Source organism: Bombina bombina, chromosome 9 (genome assembly GCF_027579735.1).
Source record: "Bombina bombina isolate aBomBom1 chromosome 9, aBomBom1.pri, whole genome shotgun sequence".
NCBI classification, from domain to species: Eukaryota; Metazoa; Chordata; class Amphibia; order Anura; family Bombinatoridae; genus Bombina; species Bombina bombina.
In genome coordinates, this window is record NC_069507.1 from 38,873,861 (window position 1) to 38,900,388 (window position 26,528).

At 35.4% G+C, this 26,528-nt stretch overlaps 1 protein-coding gene across 1 annotated transcript in view; it reads right to left on the reverse strand.

Annotated features, from left to right (window-relative positions):
• GRID1 (glutamate ionotropic receptor delta type subunit 1) overlaps window positions 1–25,786 on the reverse strand; it is a 1,251,691-nt gene extending 1,225,905 nt beyond the window's left edge. Inside the window, exons 1-2 of the mRNA XM_053692039.1 lie at window positions 25,708–25,786; window positions 23,343–23,498 (exon numbers count right to left, since the gene is read on the reverse strand). Of these exons, the coding sequence (XP_053548014.1) occupies window positions 23,343–23,498; window positions 25,708–25,786 (235 nt within the window). The remainder of the gene's footprint in view (window positions 1–23,342; window positions 23,499–25,707) is intronic.
• Between the last annotated feature and the right edge of the window lie 742 nt (window positions 25,787–26,528).

The window sequence follows — 26,528 nt, forward strand, 5'->3', positions numbered from 1 at the left end:
ATTTCAAGAGTATTCTTAGGATTAGGACACAAGGAAGGAACAACAATTTCCCTATTGATGTTGTTGAATTCACAACTTTAGGTAAAAATTTAAATGAAGACCGCAAAACAGCTTTATCTTGATGGAAAATCAGATAAGGAGACTCACAAGAAATAGCAGACAATTCAGAAACGCTTCTAGCTTAAGAGATAGCCAAAATAAATAACACTTTCTAAGAAAGTAGTTTAATATCCAAAGAATGCATAGGCTCAAAAGGAGGAGCCTGCAAAATCTTTTAAACCAAATTGAGACTCCAAGGAGGAGAAATAGATTTAAAAACAGGTTTGATACGAATCAAAGTCTGAATAAAACAGTGAATGTCAGGAAGTTTAGCAATCTTTATATGAAATAAGACAGAAAGAGCAGAAATGTGTCCTTTTAAAGTATTTGCAGACAAACCATTATCCAAACCATCCTGAAGAAACTGTAAAATCTTAGGAATTCTGAAAGAATGCCAGGAATAATTATGAGTGGAACACCATGAAATATAGGTTTTAAAAACTCGATGATAAATTTTCCTTGAAATAGACATACAAGCCTGTATCATAGTGCTAATCCCTGAGTCAGAGAAACCTCTTTGACTAAGCAATAAACGTTCAATTTCCATGCCTTCAAATTTAGAGATTTGAGATCCTGATGGAAAAACGGAAGGTCTGGCCTTAAAGGAAGTGGCCAAGGCTGGCAACTGGACATCCGGACAAGATCCGCATATCAAAACATGTGAAGCCATGCTGGTGCTATCAGAAACACATGAGATTGTTCCATTATGATCTTGGAGATCACCCTTGGAAGAAGAACCAGAGGCGGAAATGGAGAGACCACTCACCCGGATGTAAAGTCTGACGGCTGAGATAATCCGCTTCCCAATTGTCTACACCTGGGATATGAATCGCAGATATTTGACAAGAGTTGGATTCCGCCCAAGAAAGTATCTGAGATACTTCTTTCATTGCTGAAAGACTGTGAGTCCCTCCTTGATGAGTGACATATGCCACTGTTGTAATATTGTCTGTTTGAAAACAAATGTAAAGTTCTCTCTTCAATAGAGGCCATGCCTGAAGAGCTCTGAAAATAGCACGGGGTTCTAAAATATTGATTGGTAACCTTGCCTCTTAAGGTTTACAATCCCCTTGTGCTGTCAGAGACCACAGACAGCTCCACAACCTGTAAGACTTGCATCTTTTGTAATCACAGTCCAGGTAAGATGAACAAATGAGGCCCCTTGAATAATAAGGTGATGGTCCAACCACCGAGCCAGAGAGAGTTGAGTGCTGGGATTTAAGTATATCAGTTTGGATATCTGAGTATAATCCCTGCACCATTGGTGCAACATGCAAAGCTGTAGAGGCCTCATATGAAAATGAGCAAAGGGGATCACGTCTGATTCTGCAATCATGAGACCTAAAACTTCCATGCACATAACCACTGAAGGGAATGATAGAGACTGAAGGTTTAGACAAGCTAAAACTAACTTAATTTGTCTCTTGTCTGTCAGAGAAAGAGTCATGGACACTGAATCTATCTGGAAACCTAAAAAGGTGACCCTTGTCTGAGGAATCAAGAAACTCTTTTGTAAATTGATCCTCCAACCATGTTTTTGAAGAAACCACACTAGCTGTTTCATGTGAGATGCTGCTAAATGAAAAGATTGAGCTAGCACCAAGACATTGCAATACCCTGTTCTCTGATTACAGATAGAAGGGCACCGAGAAATTTTGAAAAGATTCTCAGAGCTGTCTCTAGGCCAAACGGAAGAGCGACAAATTGGTAATGCTTGTCTAGAAAAGAGAATCTCAGAAAACGATAGTGTTCTGTATGAATCGGAATATGAAGATAAGCGTACTGTAAGTCTATTGTGGACATGAAATGATCTTGCTGAACAAAAGGCAGAATAATCCTTATAGTCACCATCTTGAAAGTTGAAACTCTTACAAAATGATTTAGAAATTTCAGATGCAGAATTGGTCTGAACAAACCTTCTTTCTTTGGGATAATGAATAGATTTGAATAAAAACCCAAACCCCGTTCCTGCAGAGGAACTGGAGGTCTGAAACGCATTTGCAAAAAGCCTGAGCCTTCACAGGGTTTGTTGGAACATGAGAAAGAAAGAATCTTCCCCTGGGAGGTCTTATTCTGAAACCTATTCGATACCCCTGAGAAACAATATTCTGAATCCACTGGTTTTGAACAGAGACTGTCCAAATGTGTTGAAATAATTTTAATCTGCCCCCCACTAGTTGAACTGGATTGAGGGCCACACCTTAATGCAGTCTTAGGGGCTGGATTAAGTTTTTTGAAAGGCTTGGATTTATTCCAATTCAGAGATGGTCTCCAATTAGAGGACGAAAGGAAAGAAAATGATTAGGCGTTTTAAATTAGATTTCTTATCTTGGGCAGAAAAACTCCCTTTCCCCCGGTGATAGTGGAGATAATAGAATCCAGTTGAGAACCAAATAAATTACTACCCTGAAATGATAAAGATAGTAATCTAGATTTAGACACCATATCAGCATTCCGAGATTTAAGCCATAAAGCTCTTCTAGTAAGAATAGCTAAAGACATAGATTTAATAACAATCTTAATGACATCAAATATAGTATCACAAATAAAATGATTAGCATGTTGAAGTAAAAGAACAATTCTAAACAATTCAGGATCTATTAACTGTTGAGCTAAACTGTCCAACCAAAAAGTTGAAGCAGCAGCAACATCAGCCATAGAAATTGCAGCTCTAAGAATATAGTCCTGACTACAATATACATTTAAAACTTTATAAGATAAAGTGCCAAACATAGCTGAGAGTGTCTTAAAAAAATTATATATACTTACCAGAAGACACCCATCCACATATAGCAGACAGCCAAACCAGTACTGAAACGTATCAGCAGAGGTAATGGTAGAGGAGTATAATGTCGATCTGCAAAGGGAGGCAGAGATGAATCTCTGCGACCGATTACAGAGAACCTTAGAATAGATTTCCCATAGGTGAAAACATGGCATCGTTAGGCAATACTCCTTTCACATCCATCAGACAAACACTGTACTTTGAGAGGAACTGGGCTTCAATATGCTTAAAAGCGCCTATCACAGAAGAAAATCAAGCACAACTTTCTTCACCAGCTCCACAAGGAGGCAAATATTGTTAAACTAAGGTATGAGTGAGGTGGAAGGTGTATTTATAGGCATTTTGAGGTTTGGGAAACTTTGCTCCCTCCTGGTAGGAATGTATATCCCATACGTCACTAGCTCATGGACTTACATGAAAGAAAAACAAATATGTAAAGTCTGATTGTTTCAAACCACACAAACCAGATTGCAGTATAATGTAATTCTTCTGAAGTTATTTTACTGTTATATGAACATTGCTGCAGTTATCAGTTCCCCTGCAGATCAGTGGGAGTAAGATAAAAAAAATATGTTTATAAACATTATCTTATACAACTATTTTCACAATGCCTGCCTGAATTTGCATATCATTTCTTTAGCTGAACAGATATAAATTTAAGTTTTGAGGTCCTCTTTGATTAGAGTACTTCATCAGTAAGATGTGAATCAGCCCCCATCATCCTGTGGTTGCCTAGCTACAGATGCTGCAGTGAAAATCATCTTAAAACATTACAAACAGAATATTGCTAGCAGCAAACCCCACATCCAAAGTGTGACTTATGTAAATGTTGTAAGATCACCACAAGTTATTTTACCACTGAAGACAGTTCAGCCATCTTGTTATCTGGAGACAGACGACAATACTCAGTTGCTTGAACTCCAGTTAAAGTCCAGCTATTAAACAGAGTTTTTAAAATTAATTGGGTTTATCAACTTACTAATAGAATTGATCAGTCTGGAATCTGATTGGATGTTTGTTTTTGTTTTGGTGTTATGTTTACACAGTCCAAAGTCATTTATAACTATTCTGGTGGTTTAATTTATAACCAATGATTACTGGTAGCCAAAGTGTTTTGGTGAAGCCCTAAAATGAAAGTTTTGTTCTGCCAGTATCACTGATCACAAATATGAGATGTATTCTAACTGGACACAAATATACTTTTCAGCCAGTTATATTTTGGTTTCTAATGTTCTAACTATATCATGTTACTTGGTTCAGTGTATAGAATGTTAAATCTTAGTTTTTACATTTTAAGTTTTTTCCCCAATATAGAGGTCAAGGGTGGCTGACTTGTTAAACCTCTAATTTGGTTTATTGGCAAACAAACCAATTTTGATTAACGAAACCAGTTGTAACAGATGACACTATGCAATTGAATTTCATTTACAGAATAGCCTACTTGGATATTTTTCTTTATGTTGGCTATTTTAACTGAATTTTCTTAGTTCAGTTGATCGAAAGTGCATAGTTATGCCACTATGAGTAGATCTCAAGGTCATGTTATGGTTAGGGTTGTGTTAGGGTTTAGTATAGGAATTTGTTTAAGGATTATCCTACTGACTGTGTTGCTGGGCTGTCTGTCAGCAAAGGGAATAAAAGACCACAGAGTACAATGCTCCACTATTGCATAACATCCACATTTTTAACACAATAAAATTGACACCAATAAGCTATATGGGAGAACATTTTTACACCACTATGGGCAAGATTATGAGTGGTGCACACAAGCCAAAAGGGGTTTATCGCCTCCAACTGAAGGGTAGAATAGAGAGAGCCCTATAGCATCTTTGAATATAATACACTCTTCTTCACTGAGTAAACTGTCCCTTTAAAAACCGCTCAAAAAGCAAACTTGAAACAAAAATTTTAAGACACTTATAAAATCATCTTTAACAAGGAGCTTACATAACTCAAGTCTCTTCAAGTCATCTGAAAAAAACAATTGACTTGCTATTAGGAGTATACAAATGGTCACAACTTTAAAAGACATCCAGGTTTCCAATACAGGACTTTCCATAAATACATTTTAACATTAGCTTTAAGATCTTCTATACAATCAAAAGTGGAGAAATATTTCAATACAGAGGGTTTGATTCCCTCTGGTTTCTCTAGAAATAGATCTATCTCCATACAGAGCCTCAGTATCCAAACAAGATATTGTAGAATCGAGACTTAAGCGTATGAAGCTGTAGAAGTCTGGTGTATCTGTTCGGCAAGTAGAAAGACCTGTTGTTACTGCTTGCAAATGAAAAGACTTTTGGTAAAGAGAAGAACAGATTTGAAGTCCAATAGAAACTATATGAAAAGTAAATTGTAAATGTAATGTTTTTTCTGTTTTGTGTCCTTCGTGTGTAGTCATTTATTACTTTTTTTTATCTATTAAAGTGGTACTGAACCCATTTTTTTCTTTCATGACTCAGATAGAGCAGCAATTTTTAGCAACTTTCTAATTTACTGATAGTATGAATTTTTCTTTGTTCTCTTGCTATCTTTATTTAAAAAGCAGGAATTTAAAGCTTAGGAGTCGGCCCATTTTAGGTTCATCCCCATGGATAGTGCTTGTTGATTGGAGACTACATTTAACCACCAATAAGCAAGGGTAACCCAGATTCTGAACCAAAAATGGACCGGTTCCTAAGTTTTACGTTCCTGCTTTTTAAATAAAGATAGTAAGAGAACAAAGACAAATTGATAATAGGAGTAATTTAGAAAGTTGCTTAAAATTGTATGTTCTATCTGAATCATGAAAGAAGAAAAAATGGGTTTAGTGTCCCTTTAATCATGCTTTTACATTAACACAGTTGTTTTTATTACTGTAGACCTTATCAAGCTTTTCATTATGGGTATTTGTTGGAAAGTCTTATTTGAAGACCGTACAAAACATTCCATCAAACCCAATGTTTACATCTTACAACTATAAATTCCAATATATATTTAAATATAATATATATATATACAGTATGTATACACAAATATATACATTTATAAAATTCTCCAGAACAAAAGATATGTATTTTAACAGTGACTGAGTTATTACAATCCCTAAAGACTGAACCTTTTTTTAATTTCTGAGACCTTCAAAATAAAAAAATAAAAAACATTTTTGAAAATGAAACAATGGTAAACTGTTGTCACAAATACAGCAAATATGTCTGAACAAAAGTGCTTAAAATCTGACAAATGTATAAATCCTATGAGAAACAAAGGAATTTTTTCTGCAACTGGAGATATTTGCATAAAAGTAATGAAAGATGTGAATGTAATTTTTTTGTCATATATCTATAACTTTTTATATTTCTTTAGCTCTTAGTTTCAAATAACTGAATTAAGAGCACAGTATGAAGATTTTCGGTACTTTGTATTGGTCAATTCATTTTTTAAATGGGACTATAGTAAAAAATTGGATTTTTTTTAAAAAACATATAAGGTGTATTGAGAATTCCATTTACACAGTTGAAATAAAATGTTTACATTTATTACTTTTATCAAATTTTCTTCTTTTCCTTTGTATTTTTTGTTAAAATGTATCTTCTTTCTACAAGAACATAGCAAGAAAAAGAATGTATACTTGAGTTGCAAACTATTGTTTTTTAATTGTGCACTCTATCAGAATCATTAAACCTTAGTTTTCTTTCCATGTTTCTAACAACAATCCTTGGCTGCACTGGATGTAAGAAATGTATTCTACTGTGGACTATACAGAGCACAGCTTCAAATTATATTTTGTGAAATATATAGTACGAATGCAACACACATTATATTTATCTACGGCTGGATATAATTGGCTGTGTGGGTAGGTGGGTTGTATAATGCTATAAATCTGTGTTTGTTTTAGTGTGATGTATGTCTTTTTATTGATCGAATGTTTGTACGTTTGCCAAAGGAGCGTACTGCTAGAGCGTGCTTATGTAGGCAGAAAATGAATCAAGATTTAAGTATATTGGTTTAGAGAAACGTTGCTTCCTTCCTCTATTGCTTAACATGTGAATAACATGGTGGAATTGATTTACCTAGCAGAGTGTTCAACCTTAATAATAAATTACAAAAAAAACACTATTTACAATGTGGAGCCCATGAAGTTAGAGAACCCAGATAAATGGCAATAGTATAACACCAGTCTTTAAGATTAACATTTCCAAGCCTTAATTAGTTATCTACAACACATATTTATATGTACATCCAAATTGGTAGGTGATGGATCCAGAAATTAAAGCTATTCTATAGATATTTTATTTAATATAAACTAAGATGCTATGACTCAAAAGATCTGTATATTTAAACTGTCCTTTTTGTATTAGTCTGCAGTCCAAATACACGTTCCTTAAAATTGAAAAACCTTTTCAGAAGAGGTAACCCTAGTGTTGGGACAAATCGGCAGTTGCCTAAGGCCTCTCTCAAGCAGGGGCCTTACAGAACTCTACTCATGCACAAGGCTAATGCTTTAACCTTGTGTCCATCAGAGTGCTGTTCATACATGCAGCTGTTGATTTGATTTACATTCCCCTATGTGCCCCCTCCCACTAATCAGTGTGTCTCTAGGTTATATCAACAAATTAGATCTGTTTCCGTTCCAGCCATAAGATACTTTGTGCATGCAGATTTCAGTGCCGTTTTTGCAAAAGCACAGGTAGGAAGCAATAGCTTGGCTGCTGGCTGGCATGGTCTGCAATCACAGCACACTCTGGGCACTGATTCCTCCCACACAAAGGAAGGGCAGAAGTTTTGTTTTGTCACAAAACAGAAAAAAATTCAAGATACAGAATGTAAGGTGAACAGAGAAGTAAAGGACAGAAAAAGCAATAAAAAAGTGTGCCATTTTATTGATACTTTTTTTTTATAGTGGTCCCACTCACCAGATTCCTCCAAGCACGGCTGGCTTCTCTAATCCTTGCAGCTTCTGGGAAACCACAGTACAGTCACCTCCATTCCCTCCTCCTTCTCCCTGCCCAAGTGCAGTGCTGCCAGCCTTATGCTTGAACCAGCACACTGCAGGCAACTTTATCTACAAGCAGAGAACCAAGATAAGAAGGGCAGGAGGGCTGCACTACATTCTGTTTATTGTTAAGTGAATCCTGTTTCTTTGATGTGTATTGCTGTGCAGAACAGACAATATTCCCAACCTTCCACCCTGCAGCTAATAACAGGAAACAGTCTTTTTTAACCCCTTTACTCCTAGAGATGATGAGTTGCTAAATAACAGTTTTGGTTATAGGGAGCTAAATGTATGTGTATGCTTTGTTTAAGAGGCTATGCTCAAATTTCTCTTTTTTTCTACTTGGCCTCATTTCTTCCTCCTCTCTCATGTCTCCCTCCCCCTCTCTCCTTCTTATTACTATCCCACCCCACTCTCCAGTATCCTTTCTCTCCCACTTTCCCTCCCTTCTATCTTCAGTCTCTATGTTCTCTTTCCCCTTTCAACTCTCTCAGTCTCTCTACTCTCTATCCACTCTCTCCTTTCTCCTCTCTTCAATTTATCTCAACACTTTCTTTTTTATATTTCTGCAGTCTCTAACTCTCCTCTTTTGCTTTACTATCTATCCACTCTCTTCTCTTTCTCTCTTTCCCTTTCTATCTCTTCCCCTCTTCCTCTTCACTCTGTCCACTTCACGTTCCCTTCTCTTTTCCTTGTTTCCCTCATTTCTCTTACTCACTCTCTTTCACGGGCACTTTCCTTCTTCTCTCTCCCTTCCCCTTATCTCTCCTTTTTATTAACTTCCATTATCAGATTTTGCACAGTCTTTTTACATGCACAATGTCTTTGAAATTTGTCAGAAAAAAAAATGACTACTCATTTGAAATTTAAAGTAAGTGTTAATACATTGCGGCCGATTTCAGGCTCACCGGAAACAAAAGTTAAGAAGCAGTGGTCGTAAGACCGCCACTCCCTAACTCATCTGCCACCTCTGAGGTAGCAGACAGCAATCATCCCGATCAGATATGATGCTTGTGCATTGTTAAATGCCAACAGCGTATACTGTCAGCATTTAGCAATGTCGAGCGGACCTGATCTGCTACAGCGGATCATGTCCGTCCGACATATAATAAATCTACCCCATTGTCTTTTTATTTTGCATCACTTGATTATACAGTTCTAGGTTATGGTCCAGTAATGGGTAACAAACAAAAAAGAATCAAACTTAAGAGTGGCCTCGTTTTTAACCTTAGCCTAAGGTCAAGCCAGGTTAATCAGTCAAATAGTCTGATAAAAATTCTGACACCCTAAATGCCTGTTTACATCCCAATATATAATAACACAATACTAGGTGTGAACAATATTACAATATTGCTAACAGAATCACTTGCTAGTTGCAAAAATGGAAAAAACACATACACCAGCATACATCTTATAATGTCCCAGATGTCTAAACTACTCTTTATATCTTGGCTGTCGTTCTCTCTCTCTGGCAGGTGTCAGACACCCACTGTTACAGGATGTGCATCCATTTTCTATAGTTTTTCCTGTGAACTAAAGCTGAGAAAAACATTTAACCCTTACATGACTCTATAACAAAACAAGTGAGCACAATTTGATGAATATAGACTAGCAGTTTAACATTCCCTAGCCTAGCCAGTACATATCGAAAGAACTCCACTACAACTCACTCACAGTAACCACAGCACCTGCTATAAGCAACTAACAGTAGTATGAACCTAAATATAGGTGCATGAGAGGAGGGAACACTCACCAATAAATGTAGCAAGAATTACATGAAAGGAATCAGCATAAATGTATTGTTGTATTCAGTAACTTCAAAAAGCCAAAAAGAGGTAGTTGGAAAACATTTGTAGCTGCATTCTGATAAAGTCACCCACACAGCCTTTGCCTATTCCTCAAATGCCACCACATCACCTGGTCTACCCGCACAAGGAACCTAAATACTCCCCGTCTACCCCTCAGCTCCTTTGACCTACACAATCCAGCCAACACCCAAACATCCACACAATGTAGAATTTTACAGGCTCAATTCTAGATCCTTTTGGGGCGCTCAAGTCTTTCTGGGGAAATTGAAAAAAACACAATGTATATAGTTAAATTGTAGTAAGGATAAATTAGGAAAGTGCATTATAACATTTCTTTCCTATGTGCAGTTAAACATTTTGAGGTGGATTACAATGCATTAGAAAATCTTCTCAAATGAATTGTCTACAAATACTCTGTAGACTTTAATGACTTTAATTTCATGAAAATGTTGGCGATTTCTTCTCAAAATGGATTTTTGCTTTCCGGGTAAATTCATCAGCGAGTTTCTTGAGTAATCACAAAGCAAAATGTTCTTTAAATGCCTGCAGCCAAAATACGTCTTTTCAACAGAAAAAGTTCTCAAAAAAGCCTTTTTGTGTGTTAAGCACTGGTTTTCAAGATAAAAAGTCACCTAAACTGACAGATATAATTTCCCTTTTACCCCTCATAAGATTACAATAAAGGGGGGTTTAATTAACCCCTTGTTCACTGTTTAAGTGAAAAATTAATTTACATGTGTGAGGTTAACCTATTGCAATTGGTTTCCATCCTCACCATTGCTAAACCATCTGAATACCATCTGTATGTTGGCATGATGGGCATACTGAATATGTTTGCTCAATCGCTATATATTAAAACTTTTAATATTTGATAGGTATTCTTTTTTTTAATATATTTATATTTATTGTTTGTAAATGCACTGTTTCCAGTTTGGGGTGATATTAAAACAAGATGGAGACTATGTATTTCTATTACAACATCTTCTTATACTGTATTTTATCAGTTCTGAAACTGTAAAGCGTGAACCCACTCTGTCGCAACAGGCTATCTGCATAGAAGATGTTCAAATGAGATCACTCCTTAGAGATTTGTTGTTTTTTTCACGCTATGGCCACAGCAGAGCTCATGATTGTGCAATCCAGTATGAAAGTCTTGGTATGAAGATACCAGGACTGTTGGTGACTATCACAATAGTGCACGTGTGACTTAACCCCTTAATGACAACTGACGTACCAGGTACGTCATGCATTAACAACCAGTTAATGACAATAGACGTACCTGGTACGTCAGTTGTCTAAGAGAGTGCTGGAAGCGATCGCAATCACTTCCAGCAGCTCTCAGGGTATTGCAGTGATGCCTCCATATGGAGGCATCCTGCAATACCTTTTCAGAAGACTCCGATGCAGAGAGAGCCACTCTGTGGCCCTCTCTGCACCGGTAGCGATGGTGCCGGTTTGTTGGTGGGTGGGAGCATATCAGGGAGGCGGGTGGGCGGCCCATCGCTACCCGGCATCCGGTTCCTGTAAGTGCTATGTGCACGCCGGGTGCCGGGAGCGTGCGGGGGCGCCCGTGTGCGCGCGGGGGGGGGCGCGCGGGGGTGCGCGCGCGATTAGCTGGCCACTGACACCAATGAGAAGGGAAGAGGGGGGAAAAAAGAATTAAAAAAAATAAATATATAAGGATCTGGGAGGGGGAGGGGGTTTGGGTATTGTGGGGGGCTGCTACACTACAGAAAACATTAAAAATTGCAAAAAATTGCAAAAAAAACACTTGTTTTTGGGGCAAATTGGGTACTGGCAGACAGCTGCCAGTACCCAAGATGGCGGCAATTAGGTATGGGGAGAGGGTTAGAGAGCTGGGGGGGGATCATGGAGGTTGGGGCTAAGGCAGGGGTCCATCACAGCTAAAACATTTTATTTTTTTTTATTAAAAAAAAGAAAAACTCCTTTTATTTAGTACTGGCAGACTTTCTGCCAGTACTTAAGATGGCGGGGACAATTGTGGGGTGGGGGAGGGAAGAGAACTGTTTGGGAGGGATCAGGGGGTGGGATGTGTCAGGTGGGAGGCTTATCTCTACCCTAAAGCTAAAATTAACCCTGCAAGCTCCCTACAACCTACCTAATTAACCCCTTCACTGCTGGGCATAATTTACGTGTGGTGCGCAGCAGCATTTAGTGGCCTTCTAATTACCAAAAAGCAATGCCAAAGCCATATAAGTCTGCTATTTCTGAACAAAGGGGATCCCAAAGAAGCATTTACAACCATTTGTGCCTTAATTGCAGAAGCTGTTTGTAAATAATTTCAGTGGGAAACCTAAAGTTTGTGACAAAATTTGTGAAAAAGTGAACTTTTTTTTTTATTTGATGACATTTGGCGGTGAAATGGTGGCATGAAATATACCAAAATGGGCCTAGATCAATACTTTGGGTTGTCTTCTAAAAAAAAATATATACATGTCAAGGGATATTCAGGTATTCCTGACAGATATCAGGGTTCCAATGTAACTAGCGCTAATTTTGAAAAAAAGTTGTTTGGAAATAGCAAAGTGCTACTTGTATTTATGGCCCTATAACTTGCAAAAAAAGTAAAGAACATGAAAACATTGGGTATTTCTAAACTCAGGACAAAATTTAGAAACTATTTAGCATAGGTGTTTTTTGGTGATTGTAGATGTGTAACAGATTTTGGGGGTCAAAGTTAGAAAAAGTGTGTTTTTTTCAATTTTTTCCTCATATTTTATATTTTTTTTATAGGAAATTATAAGATATGATGAAAATAATGGTATCCTTAGAAAGTCCATTTAATGGCGAGAAAAACGGTATATAATATGTGTGGGTACAGTAAATGAGTAAGAGGGAAATTACAGCTAAACACAAACACCGCAGAAATGTAAAAATAGCCATTGTCATTAAGGGTAAGAAAATTGAAAAATGGTCCGGTCATTAAGGGGTTAAAAAAGTTAAGAGAAAGAGATTGTTCTATGACAACTCGTAGGTGTTGGGGTCCTGATGACACTGTACCTGAAGAGCTATACAGAATATCACGTACTCAACAAACAAGTATATGGACCTATATGTAAATGAGGGCCCTGTTTGCTGAAGATGACATACACTATAGTAATACACAGAGCTTTAACAAATCAATAGCAGGTATGATAATAAAACTATAAAATGTCCACTGTGGCCAATTTTTAGAGTGTTTTGTGAAAGATAATAGAATGTTTTCAATTAGTGTTGCAAAGATGTTCGAATGGTCATTTCAAGGCTGGAGGTTTTGAATTTGAAATGTCAAAACTGGTCCTGAAAAGGTGTTGAAAAGTCTCTCAAAAATTGATTTTGATCACCAAGAAATGTTTGATTCCATAGTAACAATAAGGTTTTTAGGAAGGATCTGAAAACACGATCGCAGGTGCAGGAAAGAGCCAAAAATGTGCTATTGGGATATTGTAAATATACAAATATTAGAGAAATCCAGGGAGCGCCTTAGAATAGGCAAAGGATTATGTGTTCACAATATATATTCACAATAAAACATTTATTTGCAAATTTAAAACTGACAGACGTATAACATGACTAATATTCACAAAGTATAAAATCAATCATGGATCCATGTTGTTAACAATATGTCGCATATAAAACATATAATGGAAATAGAGTATGATTACTTATATATTGATCCTGTGTGGTAGAATGATGTTAAAAATGATATCAGATTAGTCCCTTAGTCCAATGTATAGGGGTAAAGAGCACTTGTAGATGATGGATCTCAGAATAATCCTTACTCAAATTAGTGCAGAAAAAAAGGGGGTACAGTGAATGGGCAGATGACCTGATGAGTTATTAAAAAATCCAAAAAATATATCAAAAATTTAAATTTAAAAATTAAAAACAAAACAAAACACCAAAAAGATATGTGCTTTGAAAAATGTGTTTGCAAACTTGTGAAGAAAAAATAAAAACAAGTGCTGTTGTGTTATTGATTGCGGTGTTTCTCCTTGTTTATAGGTCTCCAAGTGTTATAGGTGATTTAAAAGAGAGTAGTGTTGAAAATAATCCAGTGTTTTTGTATCCAAAAATTAAAAATCTTTCAGTTCAAATCCTGTAAGTAAAAAATACAACATAGTGCAATACTGCTTAATGATATAAAAAATGATTGAAATAAGGCTTACCATAAAGTGTCAACGCGTTTTGGCCCTTTCTTAGGCCTTTATCAAGACTATACTTATGGTAAGTAATGTTAGCTTGCTTTATAGTTTGATGTAGCCAATCAGTAGCGCTATTAATTTGCGCCAAAAATGACTTCCTTTTAACCCGGAAGTAGTACCTTCTTTGTACTTCCTTCCTGTTTTGTATATATTCTTTCAGCATTTCACCTTATTTACATTTATATCCCCTATTCCCTACTTGCAATTAGGGCAAAGTCTTTATTTCGCTCCTTTAAATCACTTAAAGACATAACGGTTTATAGGAAGAAAAACGGAAGGAACAAACAAACGGCGGACCGGAAGTGGCGACATAGCCAATTACGTCACTTCCCGTACTAATGATGGTGGCATTCTATATGATTACCGGTTTACCTTTTCTATGATGTAGTGTTAATGAGGGTCTTCAATCTCTATACAATGAACGAGACGGAAATGTGGAGATGTATCGGCAAACCAGAAGTGACGTTTTAACCAATTACGTCACTTCCGGTATCGTCGACAATGTGCCAAACAATTTCCGGTTTCACTATGATATGGGAGACTCATAGCAGCCTTTGTTTAGGCGGATTACAGGTGCCTTGTATATTCATAGCTCTTATTTGAGCAAAATATAAACATATTCATCCTGACAGCTTGCTAATTCAAATGTATAAGAAACTTAAAACAGATTAAAACAGGATCCGTAATGTGATTAAAACTTAATTATTGATAATGTATTCTATATTACACAACTTGTTGAATACATATAATCTTAGCTGTCTGGATCCAAAAAGAGATTTAAATCTAAAAAAGAGGTTTAAGGATCTAAAAAATTAAAAATATTTTCTAAAATCTGTGGTGTCAAATGACTCAAATCAATTATAGACCAATTTGAGTGTAATTGACATATTAAAACATACAAAATAGCACTTTTATTTCTTCAGTTTTATTTTTCACATTTTTTATTTTTTCTTCACAAGTTTGCAAACACATTTTTCAAAGCACATATCTTTTTGGTGTTTTATTTTGTTTTTAATTTTTAAATTCTAATTTTTGATATATTTTTTGGACTTTTTAATAACTCATCAGGTCATCTGCCCATTCACTGTACCCCCTTTTTTTCTGCACTAATTTGAGTAAGGATTATTCTGAGATCCATCATCTACAAGTGCTCTTTACCCCTATACATTGGACTAAGGGACTAATCTGATATCATTTTAAACATCATTTTACCACACAGGATTAATGTATAAGTAATCATACTCTATTTCCATTATATGTTTTATATGCGACATATTGTTAACAACATGGATCCATGATTGATTTTATACTTTCTGAATATTAGTCATGTTATACGTCTGTCAGTTTTAAATTTGCAAATAAATGTTTTATTGTGAATAATATATTGTGAACACATAATCCTTTGCCTATTCTAAGGTGCTCCTTGGATTTCTCTAATTTTTCTACATACACAGGATAAACTAGGTATCCACGTTCCAAGGAGCTACAAGGGTTTTTTATGGTGAGGGTGCTGTGAGATATCTGTTTTCATTATACAAATATTATGAGAAACATTTTTCGGATAAGATTAAACAGACAAAGGCCTAATATTCCAGATTACCACAATGGACTCTCACATGACATCTCAATCTAAGACAAAACAGTATATCAATTACTGGTGCAAGAACTTCTTCAATTAGCCAGAAGTTACTATACTGTACCCTACTTCTGTGGAGGTGCATCTCAAAATGGATGACATTCACAGAGTGTAACCAATCAATTTTACACAAGCACTTCCAACCAATGAGAACATTTATCATTGCTGATCAATTAAATTGAAATGTGTTGACTTTATTTATTCTTTATAAATGAATGTTAATTGGTTTGCACAAAAAAAAGTTAATTTTATAATTGAGACTCATAGGCTTCAATGTGAGGCTAAGATAATCGATATTCAAATATTGTTCAATTGCTAACTTTAGATATTCTTGCATAAACATTTGTTCTATAGAAATATTCAAATGACAAAACAAATATTAACGAGAACATCTGTTCTTGAATTCCCATCCCTAGTATGCAGATCTAATGTGATACACAGAATGGATATGTCAAGGGCCTTCATATATTACATTTGCATAGGACCACACTAGTTTAGCAAAGTCTCTGGTGAGGATGAAGAAAAATATACAGAAGGCAATAAAATAATGAGTGAAAGTGAGAGAGGATATGGAAAATAGGAAAAATATGAATATGAGACTCTTGCATGCTCACAAGAATACATTGAAAAAAATCAGCAATGTATTCCTGGTCATTAGACATTAATAACCAGATGCAGGCTTTGGCTTAACACAGTTAAAATTAGGTTTAAAGAAAATAGTTTGAGATAGTTGATGTTTATAGTCTACACCAGTGTTTCTCATCTACGGTCTTCAAGTACCCCCAACAGGCAAGGTTTTCATTATAGCTGAACCAGTGCACAGGTTAAAGTGAAGGTCCATTTTGATGAATTAGTGCCCGGTTTTTAATAAACCTATTAAAAACAAGGGCACTTTAATTCATCAAAATTGACATTTCACTGTTTACTTCAAAAACTTACCTTTTAATCCTTGCAGCAGCTCCAGCGATTTCCCTGGCTGTCGGAAGCCTCTGCAGACGTCAGATATGATGAATCAGGCTTCCTCCAATCACAGCTTTCCCCCCCGGTGGAATCTTGGCCTGATGCAAAGCTGTGATTGGAGGAAGCCAGATTCATCATTTTGGACCCAAGAAGACAGCTTGCGACGGGCGGAGGAAGTGCTGGAGCGGCTGCCAGGATTAAAAGGTACGTTTTTGAAGAAAACAGTGAAATGTCAATTTTGATGGATTAAAGTGCCCGTGTTTTTAATAGGTTTATTAAAAACCAGGCACTAATTCATCAAAATGGACCTTCACTTTAAGTAATCAGCTGGTAAGTAAAACTATGGTTACTAACCTGCTCTCAGCCATCAGCTGATAATTTCACCTGTGTACTGGTTCAGCTATAATGAAAACCTGTACAAGAACAATTCCAGCAAGAGAGCTGGACACTAAACGGAAAAGAACTCTACCCTCATACGTATGGGCTTAGTGTATATAGGTTTTAAAATTAAAAAGTTACATATTGTATACATTTATTATAAGATTTTCATTATAATAAAAGTATACGATATGTAACTTTTTAATTAATCAATAGCAACCGATACATAGCTAGTTGTGAGTCGTGGGTTACACTGTAACTTCACGTTTGAATACACGGTAACTCCTGTGGTTTCAGTTATATACATACGCTCCATTTTAGATATTGGGCTGTACATATGACAGTGGAGATTTACCTCTAATCTGTGGAGCAATAAATATTCTAACTGTGACCCATGGGCACACTAACAAGTAATCTGTATAAGCCTCCTCGCTAAGTATTACACTGGTTTCACAAACCAAGGATTACTGTTGATATTGGCAGTAAGCAGTTGGTAGCACCATAAATGTACTGAATACATTTTATACAAATATTTGTTACATTTTGTTAACATTAGTTATATATATATATTAAGTTAAAAGAATATATGATATCTCAGAATGTGTTAGTTTTAATTGCAAAAAAATATTTCAACTCATAATCTACCAGTCCCAAAATAAACTTTAGGGAAAATTACAATAAATAAATAACCCTTGAATACGCACAAAAAAACTAAATATACAACTTAAAAGGTGAAAGGCAGATAAACAGATAAGCTTTTGGTTCAGCATACAATAATCCTTATAATAGTTTATATTAAACACAGTGATGTAAATGCAGTTTAAAATTCAGAAAAAAACTTTATAGTTGCCCTGGCCACCACTGGTCATTGCAAGCTCAGGTAAAAGTTATTACTGTATTTTTCATCTTTTGTATGAGAAAATAGAGCAATGAAATAGGTTTGAAGGTTTGTGCATACAAAGGGTGATAACAAAACAAATCCCAAATGGATTCCCAGAGCTCACTTTCTTAGTTTATACAACATATTGCAGGTGTTGCGCAACAAACCTCCTATAGTTTTATGTAATACATTTTGCATGACTATATTGTTTTAATTAAATGCACCTTCACTTTAAATGTTGTGATTTATAAATGAACTTGATTGTGATAAAGATTGGGATCACATCTTTATTGGAAGAGTGGAGCCCAATAAGAGTTTTGTTGCTGGCCGACCATTTATAAGGACATTCATTTTGCATATAGTCAACCCTATATAACCAAATCTGTCAAATATTTCTGCTTGTGACATTGTATTTATATTGCCAAGGACTAAGATAAATGCAGAAACTAAATAAATGCAGTATTAATTTAAAAGGAAATGAAACCTAAATGTTGTTTTTGATAATTCAGATAGAGAATACACTTTTTAATTAAAATTTCAATTTACTTCTATTATTTAATTTGCATTATTCTTCAGATATCCTTTGATGATGAAATAGCAATGCACATGGGTGAGCCAATCAAATGACACATCTATGTGCATCCACCAATCAGCAGCTAATGAGCCTATCTAGATATGCTTTTCAACAAAGGATATCAAGAGAATGGAGCAAAGTAGATAATTGAAGTAAATTGAAAAGTTGTTAAAAATTGCATTCTCTTTCTAAAGCATAAAAGATAAAGTGTGGGTTTTATGTCCCTTTAAAATCTGAGACGTTCTCCATTTCCACATAGTTCAAGTAATAAAAAAAAATCATAATTTAATAAACAGTCTACTTATTTAAGTTTTTAATTTGATAAGCTACTTTTTTTTAGTTTCATTTCTACCATTTTTAAAAGATAATGGAAAGAGAATTTGGTGTGAGATTATAAAAGTTTATGAATTATTGCAGGTACCAAAAGTCTTTTTAATAATCTGCACACGCTATCTAATGTTAATTATACAAGCAATAGTAAGATGGAATTCAAAAAAGAGATTTGCTTTATCTTCGTTAGGCTTATGACACAAGATAAGCAATCCAACTCCTCCTCAAATTATAGCTATCAATTATTATTTTCTAGAATGCTAAAAGCTGAAAAAATACAGTGTGAATTGTGGGGCACAGTATAAGACAGTAATAGAGTTCAATTATATTTTGTTCAATCCATTAAAGTTACTGCCTGACTGATTCATTACACTATGGTATTTCTCAAGAATTCCCTTTACAAGAATTTGCAGGTTAAACATGAAAACAAGCAAGATGAAAGTGAAGAGGTGCACTGGGGAACCATTTATTAAAAAAAATGTGCCTTCTTTTGTTACAGGACAATGTTAAATTTGAATACTTATTTAAAAAGGTTACCATAATATAAATACCAACCATACTATTTACTTTACTTAATTGAATTCACTAGAAGTGGAACAGTATCTCTATAATCTCCTAATTCTGAATTTCTTGAAAATATGTATTGTTTAAGAAGATAGATAATTCCTTTATTACCCATTCTCCAGTTTTGCATAACCAACACAATTATATTAATAAACTTTTTACCTCTGTAATTACCTTGTATCTAGACATCTGCAGACTGCCCCCTTATCTTAGTTCTTTTGACAAACTTGCATTTTAGCCAATCGGTGCTGAGTCATAAAAACTTCATGCGAGTGATCACAATGGTATCTATATGGCACAAGTGAACTAGCACTGTATAACTGTAAAATTTACTGAGATAAGAGGCGGCCTTCAAGGGCTTAGAAATTAGGATATGAGTCTACCTAGGTTTAACATTCAACAAAAAAATACCAAGTGAACAACGAAAATTTGATTATAAAAATACAATGAAAAGTTGTTTAAACTGACATGCCCTATCTGAGTTAAGAAAGGTTAATTTTGTCTTTACTGTCCCTTTAAACTTATTTCCCTCTGTTTAGTGAATAGGTCCCTACAATATTATGGGGATTAAGGAGACTGTGATAATGTAGAGACTTCTCCAGTTTTAGTGTATCTGGGTACTGTTAATTGGTGAGTGATAAGGTGTTCTATATTAGAGTGTACGCATAATATATATATATATATATATATATATCAAATAGCTACATATTATTGCATTTTTAAATCTAGCCTACAATTTTTCCATGCTGAGAAAATGTAATTACTTCACCATAAGTCAGTAAGAATATCCATCCTTACAAAAGGTATATCCATTAGTTCCCTGGTCCCTACATGTATTGTCTATCCATTCTGAACAGACTTAGACTGTCAGATACTGAATATACTATGTATGATAAGACAATCTCCCATAGCATATCATTTGAGATTATGGACGGTTGAACTTAATTAAAAACATAGCTATAAAATGTTTTTTTTATATGACATTATTGTAGTAAATAGAATCATTTTACATTGTCTTTGGTTTTAGTGCAACACAGTAAAAAAAATTTGAGCAATCCATTGATTTCAGTTTAGTCATTCTGCATGGATTTTCTTTAATATATATTATATTATAGGCAGATTATGTTCCCTAAATTTATTAGAACTATTAAATAACATAACACTATATATACGACATGGCCCACATCAGTTTATGAGACCCACTCACTTAATGTTTTAGTTCCATATTTTATTGTGTCTTTAAAATGTGTTATTTTAAAATCTGCTTATTTTGTTATTAAAAGGATACTAAACCCAAATTTGTTCTTTCATTATTCAGATAGAGCATAACATTTTAAGCAACTTCCTAATTTGCTCCTCTTATAATTTTTTTTTATTCTCTTGCTATCTTTATTTAAAGCTTAGGAACCGGCCCATTTTAGGTTCAGCACCCTGGATAGGGCTTGCTTATTGGTAGCCACCAATAAGCAAGGGTAACCCAGGTTCCGAACCAAAAATGGGTAGGCTCCTAAGCTTTACATTCCTGATTTTTAAATAAAGATAGCAAGAGAACAAAGAAAAATCGATAATAGGAATAAATTAGTAAGTTGCTTAAAATGTCATGCTCTATCTGAATCATGAAAGAAACAAATGGGTTTAGTGTCCCTTTAAGCTTCCCCCTGGTGTCTAATAAACCTAAGAGAGTAGCCCATATCAGCCACTGAATATTAATATGCAGATATCAGTTGTTAAGGTTATATTTATTTGTTTTATTTTACAATTAAAGAACTATTTAACATAAACTTAAACTCTTTCATACCCAAAAATTATAATGTATGCTCTTCCATATGCATTATATGTCTTTAGCTATCAATTGCCCTTAAAATACAGCTTTTTATTTGGGTTATTTACTTTTAAATGGACAGTAGCACCTTGCAATTTCATATCAGCCAAGTATAATGTCTTTTTAACATAAATTGATATCTTATTTCCTGTAACTGTAAAGTAATAGACAAACTCCACCCACTGATTGCCTTATTTGGAGAAACCAATCCGGGCTTGAGTGTGCAGACAACAAGGCTTGCTGTCATTGTGTTAGCATTATGTTAGTATAAAGTGCATTGTTTTGCTATTTGTATCAGTTAAAACCAATAAGGAAAGATATGAGGAATGTTTAACATTGAGAGGTTAATTGGGTGGATTTCAAGTTTAAAGAATTTTAAAAACCTTACATTTTCACAGCTAAATTACATACAATGTGAGCAAAATGTAAAGATGTTTTGTAATGAATAACTACACATTTAATCTGCTCCTTATGTTAGCACTAATGGTTTGGCAATTAATAACGTCCTACAAAAAAACATGCAGTTTCCATATATTGGATAACTGCATTAAAGGGACAGTCAACACCAAAATTGTTATGTTATTGTTTAAAAAAATAGATCATGCCTTTACTACCCATTCCCCAGCTTTGCGCAACCAACATAGATATATTAACTGTACTTTATTAATCTTTAAACGTCTAAATGTCTGCCTGTTTCTAAGCCACTATAGACAGGCTCTTAATCACATGCTTTTTTTATTTGCTTTTCAAAACAGGAAACTGATAGTTCATGTGATCCATATAGATAACATTGTGCTCACACCTGTGGGTTGTGGCAGACACAGCACTAATTGGATAAAACGCAAGTCAATAGATAATAAATAAAAAGTCCTGTGATCAGGGGGCTTTCAGAAAAGGTTTAGATACAAGGTAATCATAGAGGTAAAAAGTATATTAATATAACTGGGTTGGTTATGCAAAACCGGGTAATGGGTAATAAAGAGATTATCTTTTTAAACAATATCATTTTTTGAGTTGACTGTGCCTTTAAGTAAAACATGACTTCAGTAAATGTGCAACCGAAAGGAAACAAAAAAAAAACTGTATATTGCAGCAAATAAGCAGAAGAATAGTGAATATGGACAGCATTGTGACTCTATAATGCCTAACCTTGGTGCATCTAGTACTTTGCAGCAATAAAAAGAAAATGCTAACGCTATTAGCTTCTCTTACTCTACTTTTGCAGAAAAAAAGAGAACTTGCAATTAAATAACTGTCATACACTGTTGCACAATATAGAAAAATACAAAAAAATAAAATATAATTCTACAAACATTGCACTTTTACTGAATTCCTTTCAAAACCCAACACTGGAGATGTTAATTCCCATAAAGCACAGTCATCTCTATTTATTGGCAAAGCTACAATAAATACAGCATTTAAAATATTGACCTTGAATCATTTCACCACCTTTTGAGAGAAAGAGAAATAAAAAAAAAAGAAAATCTTGGCAAGAACTCTCTCTGCCTTTTCATTTCCACATTTTTGAAACAATGAGGAATCTTTGCATGATTTATCATGTTCTATTTGCTCATTGCACAAGTTTCCAATAACTGAGCACACAAAAAAGATAATCAATTTTATAGCTGGAGTAATTCATTAAGAATTCTGCATTAAATGCTGCTACAGCCACAAAACCTAAGGAGCTAGTGATCCGTACTGTTTAACCCTTTGTGGGTGACAATAAATACCTGACAAGTGATTTGGTACATGAGCAGAGTAATAAATGTCAGCAGCTGCTAGAGAAAGATCATCATTTTTTTATTTATTTTTATAAGCAAGTTTTCTTTCCTTGTAAAACAGCGCCCACGTCCGACTAGACAAAAGTTCCAAGCACAACATTTCCTCCAAAAAGGCGCTGGGAAAATAGTATGAAACAAAGAAGCTTTTGTATGTTATATTCCTAGACTGCTATAGCTTGTATTTTCTGCTACTTTTTGTCATTGATTTTGCAGCTGTGCTGGACTTCATGAAATGGGCTGGTTTAAACCACACGAGAAGATCTATATAAGTGAATATAGCTAAGGTTCTTCTTATCAAAGAGTCCTTCCATGCTTGAAGAACATTCATCTTTTTGGGAAACACTGATTACTTTTAATAATAATATATATATATATATATAAGATCATTTTGCTCAAGGGATTTCTTAAGCAGACCCTTATGACAGCTTCATTCATATAAGATTTAGATTATACATTTGGGCAGTTGCCACCAAAAAAAGTAATCTACCCCTAAGCCACCCAAATCACTTAGCAGTGGAAGTCAAATCAATACACCAAAGGCTTACCTTCTTGTACTGCTTGGAAAGGATTGTTTGGTTCTGTGTACTTGAAAGAGAAGGTAATTTTTTCACTTTGCAGAATTTCGTCATTAAGACTCAAATCTGACACCGCCAGTTGAAATACTTCCATGTCTTTTGCTGCATTATCTTCAAAAATTGCACCTGTTGTTAAAAGAAAAAAATACCAAGTATTGGGCATTATCTGAGAAATAGCTTGACTGGCAAACTTTCAAAGGTTGCTGCCTCAAACTGGCTACATTGTTGGTAATTCTGTCATGGACAGATACCCAGTCAGATCCCCTTGGACATACCACATACTCATTAATTTCAGAAAGAGGAATATGACCTCACACCATTGCACAGAACATCACAAGAGATTACCACTCATTTCTAAAAAAACATAGTTTACAGACACAGCTGTGTCCATTCAAGTGCTGTAGATTTCATTTAGATTTGCTCTACAATAATATACATTTAGAAATTAATATATACAGGGATAATTAGTTAACATCCATCAGAATTATGAACTCATGCTTACCATACATAGAGGGAAACTGCAAGCCAGTAAGTATTCTCCTCTCAAATTAGCTTACCATGTGCAGAGATCTTTTAATTGCAAATAGGATTAGTAAAGAAATAAAACGTAATTTAACTTCGCAAATACTCAGATACGCACAGTCAAGTTTACGCAATTAATAATGCAATGCCAAAGATCATCTTTATGTTATGTTCTTTGCGGGTCGTTACGCTTTATTAATCGTTTCTTAATGTCCCCTTGGGGACAGGCAATTTTATTGAAGTGTGACTTCAGTCCTCCCATTTACATAGGATTGCTTATTCACTGTACAGCACTGAATCATAGGGGGGAAGAAAGTCCCAGATAGAAGGAAAAGGGAAAGGATGGATGATTTTATCCACCCGTCTACAAATAGGATCTAGCAACCATTAGCAAGTCTGTATATGATAAAAAAGATACCTATCAATACTTCCCCAATATGTAATGATAACATCAAACTAATCTTTCGTAGAACTATGGCTGCATGATGGTCTAGAACTGCAGTTACTTAACAAGGCAGGAAAGAGATAAATATGACATTTCTTGGCAAAGTTGTTGCTCTCTGGGCATTCCTGTGTGATGTATGCCAGTTAATTATCATCAGAAATCCCTGGTGCCTGTGTGGGGTTGAGATTATGTAAAAATCCCTTAGGAGATGAAGGTCTAATAATGTGAGGATATTAATTACTCTGACTTTAATCTCAGCTCTAGGGCTGTTTTAACCACAGCGGTCAAAGTTCTTCACAGTCTCCCTTTTTTAATAGATCCGCAATGCTGTCTGTTAAGGCTGGCTCATTACACCTTCTCTTGGATTAACCCTTTAGCTGCTAAATAGGGCTGCAACTCATTGCTATGCGATGTGTTGCATCTCTTCCTGCAGCCAATGGGTTAACCTCAGGATACATCTAATGTAGGGTCTCTGCCATCACACCAATATGCCAGTCTCACAGATTCCATATCACATTTTGCGACCATAACTCTCAGATTATGATTTTTTTATCTGATATCAGCATTACCTTCCTACCTCCAGTATCTCAGTATTCTAAGGCTAAGCAAAGCTGCTGCATATCTCATTGGATCTTGTCACTGGTTTTCCATCTTTAGCTAGATATAATCTGCTTGACGTTATATCTTTCCTACTAAGATGCACTTGCAGGCTTTTTTCTTATTTGAGCATCCCTCATTCTGTATACAGCAAGCAACAGATACATTGTATTCCCTGTTACATTAGTGTTAGAACAGAAGAGTGTTTGTGCGTATTTTTTGTGTGTAATCCCCTAGCTCTCCCATTCACCAACACTGAAAAGTTCCTTTTTCAGACCAATTCAATATACAGCATTCATAATCTCCAGAATCTGAACAGCCACATACAATATCTGCAATCTGCACGGAATATTTAAAATTATATATTTAATTATCCATGACCGTGTACCCCCCCCCCTACAACCACCACTACCACACAAAAAAATACTTGATCATTTTATGAGCTTCTCCCTCTGTCCATGGTGCTGTTTCCTTGCAAGTTATGTCTTCCCTTAAAGCCAAGTGTATATGGACAAAGCCCTTTAATTTAAGGGTCAGACATTTTAGTGTACCGGATTCTGTACCTGCTGGGATGATCTACCAATAACCCACTGCATTCTGTAACATGAGCCATTCTCCTGTATAACTTTGCATTACACACTGATACATTGTTGCAGGAGTTTGCTATTAATGCAGCCCTGTAGTCATTTCACAGACACAGATCTCATCCGCACATACATTATATTTATCCATGTTGATCATTATAATTCCACAAGCAGGGTCCTTTCTTACCAATGTGGATGATGGAGTCCGCCCGTACAGAAAAGCACTGAATTATCCAAGGGAAAAGACACAGCATCAACACTTCCATTTCCAGCCTTTCAAACAGCACATCAGCTCGGATTTGTTGGTAGTACAGAGAGATGAAAGAGGAAAATGCTCTTCAAACAAAGCAAATTATATAGACAAAAAAGCAAAATGACAGGTAAATCCAGATCTGTTTTTTCTTTTTTTTTCCTTTTGGCAATAGATCTTTAATTGTATTGCTTAGACAGGGAAAGCACAGACTTGCAGCTCTCTCCAACACTCTATGTGTGTCTGAGACCCAGCACACAGAAAACTGCGGAGGAGCCCCCCCTTCTCAGTTACCACGTGACTGCAGAGACTCTCCACACAATATAGTCTTGGTGAAAACACTGGGAGATGGATAGATGTGAAGAGAAGGGAGCTCAGTTTCACATGAACCTCATACTATAAGGATATCTCAAGAAGAAGACATCCAAGGGACATTGGAGTCTTCTTTATCTGTAGCATAGTGCGAGCTACTACATCAAGAAAGTGGAAGAGGACTGTTGGAGATCTGGAGTAGTGGACTTGGTGTCCAACGATTCATTTAGAAGCAGTGAAGACATAGAAGTGTCTATATTTTAGGATAACTGAAACGTAATTTCTCTGAAAGGATATTTACTGTTCATAACTGGTCAGTCCTGGAGTTTGTTATCTTCTACTAAGTATGCCTGATACCTTCTTACCAAAATCTATATAAAGTTCTACATTCCAGGTGGACCTAAGAAAAGGTTAGAACACAGTTTAAAAGTGGAAGATGAAAAGTT